Source organism: Hippichthys cyanospilos, chromosome 3 (assembly GCF_059441005.1).
Source record: "Hippichthys cyanospilos isolate Australia breed blue-spotted pipefish chromosome 3, RoL_Hcya_1.0, whole genome shotgun sequence".
Lineage (NCBI taxonomy): Eukaryota > Metazoa > Chordata > Actinopteri > Syngnathiformes > Syngnathidae > Hippichthys > Hippichthys cyanospilos.
The window spans coordinates 15,683,744-15,695,973 of record NC_142371.1 but is presented as its reverse complement, the minus strand read 5'-3'; the positions used below and the strand labels follow the sequence as shown (position 1 = coordinate 15,695,973).

At 38.2% G+C, this 12,230-nt stretch overlaps 1 protein-coding gene across 4 annotated transcripts in view; it reads right to left on the bottom strand.

Annotated features, from left to right (window-relative positions):
• LOC148425860 (CUB and sushi domain-containing protein 3-like) overlaps window positions 1-12,230 on the bottom strand; it is a 627,928-nt gene that overhangs the window by 73,854 nt on the left and 541,844 nt on the right. For all 4 annotated transcript variants that reach the window (XM_088410975.1, XM_088410976.1, XM_088410977.1 and 1 more), the window contains 2 exons: window positions 10,344-10,455; window positions 4,241-4,420 (listed from right to left, as the gene is read on the bottom strand). In XM_088410975.1, coding sequence (XP_088267101.1) covers window positions 4,241-4,420; window positions 10,344-10,455 — 292 coding nt within the window. The remainder of the gene's footprint in view (window positions 1-4,240; window positions 4,421-10,343; window positions 10,456-12,230) is intronic.

Below are 12,230 nucleotides of genomic sequence, written 5' to 3'. Positions count from 1 at the left end.
GCAGGTTTTCAATGGATAAACTGACATAGGATTAATGATGATTTGAATTAAAATGAAAAAAATGTTTTATATGTGTAAAGTATAATATGCAAGAGACCCCAAAAACAAAAAGAAGATCCAATGGACAAGCCTTATATTAATTTCAAGTGATTCATATGGATTGGTTGAACTTCAAGACAATGCAAGAGCAGCTTAGTTTTGATTGTTGTGTTTTATAAATGAGTAGAGGTAGCATCATAGAATTACCCAAATGGAATCACTTGGGTTAACACTATATACTAACCATCAAAACCGTGTGACTGTACGCTCATAAGCAAAAGTGTTCATCCTGTCCATGGTGGCGAGGTCCACCTGAAGTGTGTTGATGACCCCAACTGATATGAGGATCGTTGAACAATCATCTTGGATCCATTTGTCGCTGCCAGAGGCAGGTACCGCTGACAGACAGCTCATGCACTTTTGAGGCAATGTTTGATTGTTTTCGATATCACGGGAGCATGTTCTCTGGAGCTTCCCCAGCGGCCTGAGAGCTGTGAGAGCTGTCACAGAGCCCAACCAAGCAGGTTGTGAATTAGAAGGCATCTAGCACCTTCCCTACTAAAGGGTCTGGAGCAATCCAAACTCTCATGAGTCATTTTTGGTTCTCCCTATGGGGGTAGGAATCATTTGTCTTTCTAAAATGGTGAAAGAGCCATTTTTTACGCATAAACAATTACAGAGATAGTATGGGCAGGTAACATCACCCTCTTCACATAAAAAGTAAATTGATGAAATATCTTTGAAAGATGTGATGATGTGACTTCTTTGAATTGACTTATCACTGCGGGTGTATTGTGTATGAAAGTTAATGTTAATCTTTGCAATCAAAAACACTACTAATTGGTGAAGCCAGACAGAGAATGAATATTAACATAGCCTCCGAGTGTAAATGTGTTTGGTTTTATAAAAATAGTTCTACAGTCAAAAATCATACTGACTAATGTAAGGTGATGTGAGAATTTGAACAAATATGTGATAAACAGGAGAGAAATGTTAGACTAACCGAATCTAGGTTATCTCATATTTGTTCTTGCAACATGTATATTAGAACTGTCACATCACCAAGGTCAGAATAGCATGGACACTCGCCTGCACCCCCTGCAAAGAGTGGGGGTTGGTCTTTGAGTTCCTGACAAAGAATATTACAGCATGGAAGCGCACCACCACCCCCCACTATCACGAACTGTTTGCGTTGTTGCCAAGACCACTCCTCCAAATTCCTTTAGGGCAGCATTGACTTTTGTACCTAGGGCCATCCCAAATGAATAAATAGGGAGTGGAAAGGGTCTGTAATCAAACCGGAAGGAGATCTGAGAAGGCCAGGTTCCTGTCCGCTTTCCTTGCAAGAAAGAAAACCTTGCTTCTTCATGTTTGTTGTTTATTAAATGTTCTAGGTTGCTTGAACCTAACATCTACGTTGCCTCTTCGGGCTGTGCCCTATGGGCAGGCCGGGCCACCGGGCACCTGCCAACGAGTCCCACCAACAGGCATGGCTCTAGAGGGGGGCCCCGGTGACCCGCGTTCAGGTGAGCACATTTTGAGTTTGTTTATTTCTCTCATCATAAGCAGACCGGTTTACCTTGGATAACCCTACCAGGGGCTTAAAGCACAATACAATTTATCCTAGGATCATCGGGGCACGCAAAACACTCAACCACGGCAAAGAGATGGCTCATGAAGAGGCTTCTTATCTTTTGGGCAAGCCACTCAATGCCCTTAAAAAAATGCTACCTTTTGGGTCTTTTAAGTTATTGTGTCTCTATAATGACCTAAATGTTCCTTCTATTTGTGGTGTGTCACATCACCAACCCATGAAACCTCGGTATCCAAGGGGCACCAGAATAAATTGGTATCATCATCATCATAAAAATCAATTCAGTGGGTTATCAAGCACTGCTCACTTCTCAGAATCTCGCTGATAGCATGAAATGTGATGGCCTTTGGGGAATAGTTAAAAAAAATGTAACGGTTTGAATTAATGAACTGCTCTTTTAGTAACAGTTTTTAGGACATGTACCGGAAAAATGATTGAGAAAAAAACATAATAATAATAATAATAATAATAATAAAACAAAACTAACCATTGGTGTGACTCAGACCATTTGTATGGGATATTTTTAATTTATGTCTATGTGTGTGCATTTCTAAACAGTTTGTAAAGCATTTACCAAGCATTTAGAAAGCAGTGACTTTCTAAATGATTTTAAGAATCATTGATAGAAGCATTGTTAGAAGTGTCAATGTTGCACAGTTAGATTTTACTGTATAATTTACTCGATTATGAAACTGAAGTTCAGCACAATGCAATGAAAAATATAATCGTATTAAGTGTTATACAAGGGTGACTCTTCATTTATCTGCACAAATTGAATCCACATTTGTGATCAGTGTCTGGACCATTTGTGAAACACATGCGCATTTCCCCTTCGGTGGCTTCTTCATATTGGTGACTCGGCACATTAACTTTATTTTTCTTCATTGAAACTTTATTTAACCAGGGTTGTCCCATTGAGCTTAAGAACCTAATTTTCAAGGGAGCCCTCGACAAGAGGCAGCAAAATCACACAATTTCAAAACAGGTAAAATGACAATAAAAATAATTAAAACAAGTACCGTATTTACCGCACTATAAGGAGCACCAAAAAGCCTTATTTTATTTAAAAAGCTGACGGTGCGCCTTATAATCAGGTGCGCCTTGTATATGGATCAATATTGAGATTAGGATTCGTAGATGGGGAATGAACTGATAAAGTAAGTTTGACCTGTTTCTTTTTTGTGTTTACAGTTGAACAAGGTTGGTCATATTGACTGAGTTATTATGCTATTGAGAGTTTAGAGTTATTATTTGAGTAATTATTGTTATTACTTTGAGTATTACTATATTGTGATTGCACTGGAGGAAAAGTTTCCTGATATAAATGTTGCACTACATGTTATATCTTGCTGTTAAAAGATAAAATGGCACGAAAATACCAATAAAATAAAACATAAGATAGTTGTTTATTCATTTTGGGAGTGAATGGAGTTGTCAGAAAGCTGGTTTGTAATCTACTCATAAAGTTTGACTGCTTCTACTGTTGCGCCTCATAATGTGGTGCACCTTATATATGGAAAAGGTTATAAAATAAGTCATTAATTGAGGGTGCGCCTTATAATCCGGTGCGCCTTATCGTGCGGAAAATATGGTACAAAAATTGAGGAGGTTGTGCCTTTAGTGAGGATCTTAAATTGTTCAATGAAATCAGTTTTCATAGTTTCCAGTCCTTTAGCTGTAAGTTCCCTGAGGAGAAGGCTGATTAGACAAAAACCTAATTTCTCTGAACTTTGTCCATACAAATGTGATAAAGCAACAAATGATTGTTGGAACACAAACCATAAAATTCAACACTTCTCTGAGTAATTAGTCTACCTATGTATAAGGGCAATAATCTAAACATGGACTTATGAAAGTGAGTCAACTTCCTGATGGTTAAAGAAGTCTATCTCAGTCAAGAATCCTGTTCATAGCAGTGGATCAAGGGTTTAAAATTAGTGTTATACTCAAATCAGCTTGATACAAGGAGTTAATCTTGCTTGGGCATTGAGCTGAGGTGTTCAAATACAACAGATCTAAAATGGATCAATGTAAAGCTGGAGTGGAAAGGTTTTTGTTTGTTTGTTTGTTTTTTAAATCTTAAATCAAACACAACATCTGTTTAAAAAAAAAAGTTTCATTTTCAGCTATGTCACAAGATTCTCAACATGGGGTTTGAAAATAGGCACTGTTAGATCACTGGTTGCTGGACTGGTGGATGAAAGCAGTCTCCAGCACATACCTGTTCATCATTGTCGTTAGTCTGGTTAGTCTGGAGCGAGTCGCCGGAATATTGTGTCTTGTTACCCATGCCACAAAGTAGTAGTAGTTCTTCTATGTAGTTCTTCTTCCCTATAATCCGCTTCAACTGGAACCTTCTATGTGTAAGAGTTATCTCACTTTGCCACTCGTTCTTTTAAAACCATGCAGTTATTTTTTTCTTCTAGGCTTCTATCTCCTTTCTCACTCCTTCCATCCACAGCAATAGTAATTTTCCTGTCATTTGACTTCTCCTTAAACTTTTACTGATGTTGCTAGTTATTTTTTACCTTCATCCTTTGTGCTCTCTTTGTTAATAAATGAGATGAGAGTGGAGATGAACTTTATTGTCCTCAAGTGTATTCTTACCTCTGCATATGGGCACCTTGCCAGTCCAGCTGCCATCAGAACGGCAGAAGCGGTGCTCTGAACCTCCAGAAAGGAAGTAACCAGGCTGACAGGTGTATATCAGCGTGTAACCATAGGAGGCCAGGTCCAGGCCCACCACATCAGCATTGGCTGGGCTACGGGGTTGCTTGCATGAATGAGCTGGAGAGTTGGCAGTTGAATAAAACAATCACACACACAATCCTTGTGATGCATGGACAGTATACAAAAAGCCCAAGTTACACACCTAAAGTGTGGTGGATAATTATGAGCATGGTGGAGCAATGTGAGGACACTTGGGTAAGGCTAATGTGAAACTAAGATAATAATGTATAAAAAAAAAAAAGAAACATCTGAGGGAGCCAATAAGATAATTGGATAATAATAATGTAAAATGATTCATCTTTGTGATGAATATTAGGTATTTTTGGTGCACTGTAAAATGTTCTTGGAACTCAATGGTATAATACATTGTTGCATTTGTTGATATTTGGCTGTGCTTGTGTTTTTTTGCATGAACGTCATTCATTTCTAAGAAATGTGAAAATCTTTTCCAATGCTACCAAGCTGAACTTTTCAATTTATGGATAAAAATATTTGAAAAGTCATTTCACATTATTTACCAGGAGTTCACACAAACAATGAATAGTAAATTGTTCTGTCCCCTGTTTATCTTATATTAAATTCAGAAAGAAACAGTTTGGAACTCTTTACAACATTCCTCTTGGCATTGCAATTTAGAATGCAAAATGAGACATGTTTTTTCCACTTAAACAAGAAGTGTGTCAACTATGTCATTTGTCACCATATTTTTTCATTATACAATAAATATTGAAATATTTGATATTGACAGAAATTATTCAAACATGTTGGGTTTATTACCAAAGGAACAAAATACCAAGCTGACTGTGTTGTATGAACAATGACACAACATTCTTGAAACTATCGAACCAAACTTTTCTGGAAGTATTATTTACACAATTAATGACTTTTGCCATTACATCAAGAGTAAAGCCTGATTTTGGAAAGTGCAATATTGTGTAGCAGAAGCATTAAAATGTACTGATTTTATCCTTCCTTTGGGGAAGCAGAGTCTGTAAATTCCTACCCCAAGTAGTGAAGGGCTCAGGACGAGATCCGCCCAGAGTTCCTAAATGCACTGGATCAGGGGTGGCCAAGTTAGGTCCTCAAGAGTAACAATCCAGCCTGTTTTCATTGTGCCCCTTCAACTAACACACCTGATTCAAACGATTAGCTCATCAGCATGCTTTGGAGAATCCTGATAACAACACTGATTTAAGTCAAGTGTGTTGGCTGAAGAGATATATTGAAAACAGGCTGGATTGTGGCTCTTGAGGACCCAACTTGCTTGAGGACCCAACCCCTGCTCTAGATGTTGTAAGCCTTTCCTGGTTGACACACCTCTACAACTATAAGGGAATCATTCTGGTCAATCCACTGGTAAATCCCCAGGTTTCAAATGTATTAGTTATTAATCCTTCATTGAAAATTCGGATTTGCGAACTGTCGCAAAATACTGTACTCCTGACATTGAACTGCTGATGGTGAAATGCAGCCCTTTCTACCCCAAAATATAATCGTGGGACAAAGATTCCCACTTCTAATTTTGTCCTTTATACTGCCCAATTTTTGGAACTCCATACATTTCTGTCGGGACCCATAGGTTTTAGTATTGCGAGTCCCGGGGACCCAACACTTTCCTGATGTAAAATGAGCACTGTGCCCACTTTGACGCTGAAAATTCAGATCAGCAGAGGAGGATGCTGGGTGTGGAGTGGGCACAGGACCCTCCTCTTATGGTGACACCAGCAGTCCAGAACAATCCTGTGGAAAGCAGCTGGCCCAGATAAAATCAGTGGCCGTGCATTCAGTGTTTGCTTGTCAGAGCTAGCTGATGTGTTTGCAGACATCTTTAACCTGCCCCTTGCACATGCCTCTGTACCCATATTGCCTGTCCCCAAGCACCGTACTGTGACATTCCTGAATGACTACTGTCCCATAGCGCTCAACCCAATCAAAATGAACTGCCTACTTTATTATTTGCTTGATTATGGAATGTAGTCTGCTCGGGAAAGTGAACAGAATAAGAATTTCATTATGTAGCGTTACTATGAATATGACAATAAAACTCTTAACTCTTTTGTATACATTTTGAATCAAACTGTTTACCTTTATCCATCCATCCATGTATTATCTTAACTGCTTGTCCTCAAGAGGGTTGCAGGCATACTGGAGCCTATACCAGCTGTCTTTGGTGAGTAGACAAGGTAAAACTTGAACTGGTTGTCAGGCTCACAAGGCACAAAAAGATAATTTACCATCCACAGTTACTATTCCACCTATTGACATTTTTGTGTGCTATTTAGAGGTTACATAATGAGCATGTTTTTGGAATGTGGGAGGAAACTGGAGCATCTAAAAACCCACGCAACCACGGAGAGAAGTTTCACTTGCCACACAGGAATGCCGGGGCCAGAAGCATGCATGAGACCTCTGTTTTATATTGTTGAAATTTAGTCTAATAAAGAGTGGTTCTTTGGTAAACTGTTACCTTATTTCTGTATTTTCTGCACAATAAGGCACACCGTCATCAACATCAATGAATGGCCTATTAAAAAAAAAATAAATATATATATATATATATATATATATATATATATATATATATATATATATATATATATATATATATATACAGTGGGCCCCCGGGTTACGAACTTAATCCGTTCAGCGGCTACGCTCGTATCTCGAACTGTTCGTATAACGGGCAATCCAAAGCCATGTTAATTCGTGAATGCGTGCAACGCACGCAAAAGCCTTAGGTATAAACATCATGACTATACACATATATTGATATTGAGTGACATAATCTACTGTACAGTTTCATTAATTAGAAAATACAAAGGAAAATGACTTTTAGCTTTGGAATGACGTGACTTGAGCTGGGTGGAAGCGTAGGGGAACAGAGACTAACACTCAAAGTCTATACGGCGAAGCAGATATGCTATTGGTCTTACAATGTCACAGTGACTCTTTCAGTCAGGGTTTAAGTCACGGAGATGCTAAAACATCATCCTCTTACTTCTTCCTTTATCACTACAAGTAATTTTAGAAGCTATGTCTAACAGATAAAGTTTGCAAAGTCTTCACAACATTCCTCCCTTCCGTTTTTCACTCATTTTCTCTCCTTCCTTCCATCCTGTGCCATCAAGCTAGATAAAGGCGTTCGGCCAATAGCATATCGGTATTTCTGTGACTGACGTGTGACGCTGGCCAATAGCATCTCCGTGAGTGAGACCGGTGACCTTAATCGACCAATAGCATATTGGCATCTCCGTGACTGACTGATAATTATTCGCACTTTTTTTTTAAACGGTTGGAATGTATTGACAATTAATTTAAAAAAAAAACACACATTTAAACCAATGACAATTCTTTGTCCTGCAATCGGCACATTTAATTTCATGTCAGCTGTTTTTCCCTTTAGCTGTACTACACTTAAATGGTAATATATTTAGACACCGTGAGTGAGACAGTCACTGTGACGTTGTAAGACCAATAGCGTTCACGCTATTGCCACAAGTATCTACTGATGATTTAGATGACGCATCTGCTGAATTTGTTGACGCAGTAAAGCGAGAAACAAATTTACATACTCAACGGCCGGCATGTCGGATTGCTCGTAAGGCGAACGATTTGTTCGTAAGTGGGGGACAAAAATCTCCGTGATTCACGCTCGTAAGGCGAATTGTTCGTAAATCAGGGTGTTCGTAAGCCGGGGGCCGACTGTGTTATATATATATATATATATATATATATATATATATATATATATATATATATATATATATATATATATATATATATATATATGTGTGTGTGTGTGTGTGTGTGTGTGTGTGTGTATTGTCCCTTGTATGTGGTACTGCACTAAAGGGAATGTATTAAAAACGATCAGCTAAGTCATCAAAATGTATTCATTGAATATAAACTTTATTAATACATCATAAGCGTTCTCACAACTGCCAAAATGAATTAATCGTTTTTTATTTGAGTACTATCTAAGGAAAAATACCTGAAAATTACCTCTTGATTACAGTATAAGACTGTTTAGATCAATGCCAAATCGAATCAAGAGTAATAATAATAACAATAATAATAATAATAATAGAAAAAGAAGAGGGCTCTCGCCAGCGGTAGCTGCTCTGGCTCTAATAATCTGGAGAAAAACAAGAGGGCTCTCGCAGCGGTAGCTGCTCGGGTCCTAATAATAATAATAATAATAATAATAGTAATAATAATTGTAATAATAATAATCCGGAGAAAAACAAGAGGGCTCTCGCCAGTGGGAGCTGCTTGGGCCCTAATAATAATAATAATATGGAGAAAAACAAGATGGCTCTCGCCAGCGGTAGCTGCTCTGGCCCTAATAATCTGGAGAAAAAACAAGAGGGCTCTTGCAGGGGTAGCTGCTCAGGCCCTAATGATCTGGAGAATAACAAAAGGGACCTCACAGCGGTTACTGCTCGGGCCGTAATATTAATAATAATAATAATAATAATAATAATCCAGAGGAAAAACAAGAGGGCTCCTGCCAGCGGTAGCTGCCCTAATAAAAATAAATAAAATAATAATAATCCAGAGAAGAACAATAGGGACATTGCAGCGGTCGCAACTCGGACCCTAATAATAATAATCCGGAGAAGAACAATAGGGACCTTGCAGCGGTCGCTGCTCAGGCCCTAATAATAATAATAATAATAATAAAATAAATAAATAAATAATAATAATATGGAGAAAAACAAGAGGGCTCTTGCAAGTGGTAGCTGCTCGGGCCCTATTCAAAATATTAACAATAATAATAATTATCCGGAGAAGAACAATAGGGACCTCGCAGAGGTCACTGCTCAGGCCCTAATAAGAATCTGGAGAAAAGCAAGTGGGCTCTTGCAGCAGTAGCTGCTCGGGCCCTAATAATCAGGAGAAAAACAAGACAGCTTTCGCAGCGGTAGCTGCTCGGGCCCTAATAACCAGGAGAAAAACAAGAGGGCTCTCGCAGTGGTCGTGGCTCCGTCAGTATTAATAATAATGATAATTATTATTATTATACGGAGAAAAACAAGAGGGCTTTCGCAGCAGTAGCTATTCGGGCCCTAATAATAATAATAATAATAATAAAAATATAATAATAATCCGGAGAAAAACAATAGGTACTTCACACCGGTTACTGCTCGGGCCCTGATAGTAATAACAATAATCTGGAGAAGAACAATAGGCACCTCGCAGTGGTCAAATGGTTTCTGCTTCAGTCTTTAGGTGTGTAAAGAATCATTATTTTACAATTACTAAATTTTGATTTGTAAGTAACATGCCTTTTTCCACAGAAATAACATGTGGATACCTGCCATCTTTGACACCAGATAGAAGTTGTACAGCTATTATATAGCTATTATGGTATAAAATAAGATGAAACAAACATAAAATTGTCACTGTCATGTCATCAGATTGGGTTTAGAATTATTCCTTGCCCTTCTTAGAGCATGGTTTTGGAGACGCTTTTGTGAGTTTGTGATGTTCTCTGTGAGTATTTCACTTGTGAAGCTTGACTTTGTAGTGTTCTTGAATTATTAGAGGAATGGCTTTTAATGTTTTGATGGTATATGTCATTTTCTGTCTTGGTTTGGATGTAAATTGTGAATATTGCACTGAAGTGTGATTTTTAAAAATACAAAAAAACATTGTATTACAAAAAATCTTTTGTACTCCAATTTTAATGTGTTCTTTTTTTATCGTCCCTAAATTCTATTTTTTGTTATTGTTGGGCATTAAACTGTCTTGTGTTATTTGTTTACTCTGTCAAGGTTCCCTAGAATGCTTGGTTTCACTGTTGAAAAAAATTCCTAGAAGAAACACACACACACACACACAATGGTAGCATTGTACGGGTGCCATTCAGCCTGTGACCATATCCTCAGAGAAAGAGTTTAAGAATATCAAGGAGTCTCCAATCACAACAAAAAAGTGGATCATTATTAAAAATTAAAGCAGAAGCAGAAGTACTCACAGATACAGGTGGGTTGTGTGCCAGTCCATGTGAGATCTGGTAAACAGAGGCGAGTAATGGAGCCCTGCAGGATGTGTCCCTGTTGGCACTGAAAGTCCACTCTGCTACCCACCTAGACCCAAACACATAGACAACTAAGGCATGGTTTACACCAGGTGTGTCAATTGTGTCGATCGCAGTGGACCAACCACGGATCTGCCTAGATACTTTAGTCAATCGTAAGACATTGCACTAAATGGAAAAAAAAAAAAAAAAAATCTCTAACTGAAACAAGTAAAAAAAACAAAACAGAAAACAAATTAGCATTTTTTTTTTTTTTTTACATCGAAAGCAGCTTACCCAGGGAAATAAAGATGGACAAGACATATGTGACAGATGTGACAGATCTTTGTCACAACCTTCCTTCCGGGAGGAACTTCAAAATAAAAGCATTCCAAGGCCATTTGTAAATGGTAAATGGACTTTCACTTATATAGCGCTTTTCTACCTTGGGTACTCAAAGCGCTTTACACTAACTAGTCATTTACCTACTCATGACGCAGCATTAGGAGCAACTGGGGGTTCAGTGTCTTGCTCAAGGACATTTCGACATGGTCTTGATGGTCAGAGGATCGAACCCACAGCCTTTCAGCTGGGAGATGACCACTCTACCATCGAGTCATGCCGCCCCATTTGTTTCATACATTTCTTGATATGCATATTTATTTTGAAGCATTGTCTGCCTTCCTCAGGACATTTGAGCTCTTGACAAGGCTAAGATGCTATGCCACAAAAAAGAATGAATAAATAAAAAAGGTCTTGACCTATAGTTACTTCCTGGTGTGTGTCGATCCTGCCTGGGCCAATTTCCCCCCTACCTGTCTGTGAGGAGACAAATCTGAACATGTGAGTGCCACAGCGCAGATGTGTATTTAGATTCACGGTGTTTACTAAATTATAACACATTGTTTGATGATATCAGAGCAGCGCTTGGGATAATAACTTCATATATTTTGGTGTATTTGCATCACTGGTTATTGGGATATTAACAAATAGCTCCTTGCAATGATTCTGTAGAGAGACTCATATACAGAGACTGTCAATGATTTATGACTTTGGTAAATGTGATTAGTGGCGAACAAGCCTGTGAGTCAATAATTAGGGCCCGAGCAGCTGCCGCTGCGAGAGCCCTCTTGTTTTTCTCCAGATTATTATTATTATTATGATTATTATTTTGGCCCGAGCACCTACCGCTGCGAGAACCCTCTTGTTTTTCTCTGGATCATTATTAGGGCCAGAGCAGCGACCGCTGCGAGGTCCCTATTGTTCTTCTTCATATTATTATTATTATTATTATTATTATTAGGGTTAGTAGTAGTAGTAGTAGTAGTAGTATTGTCATTATTATTATTATTATTATTATGATTATTATCCAAAATAAATCGCATTTTTGAGGGCCTAAACATGCACAAAAAGTCACCGAAATGTGCATGCTTGTTGGGGCTGCTGTACAATTTAATATTTTGGTGTTTTCATACATAAAATCTAAAAACTTGATTTTTAGCGCCATCTAATGTTGAACAATTTTACTGGGTCACGGCCCATTTCACCTAGACTAGAGCTATGAAATTTTTTAAGGCATATGTAGGACCTCAAGACCTAAAAAAAAGTTAAGAACGTGATGTGCTAGGATGTACAGAAACAGAGATATGAATTTTTTTTATGTGCCTTTTTTGGACCTATTTTGGATGTTTGCAAACAATTGACCCGATCGACTTCAAATTTGGCGTGCTCCATTATCAGGCATAGCACCATAACTGGGCAAAGTTTTGAGAAGATCGGCCAATATATATGATGGGGGCGGGGCTTCAAAATACGTGTTTTAAAGTCAAATTTCCTTCACCATGA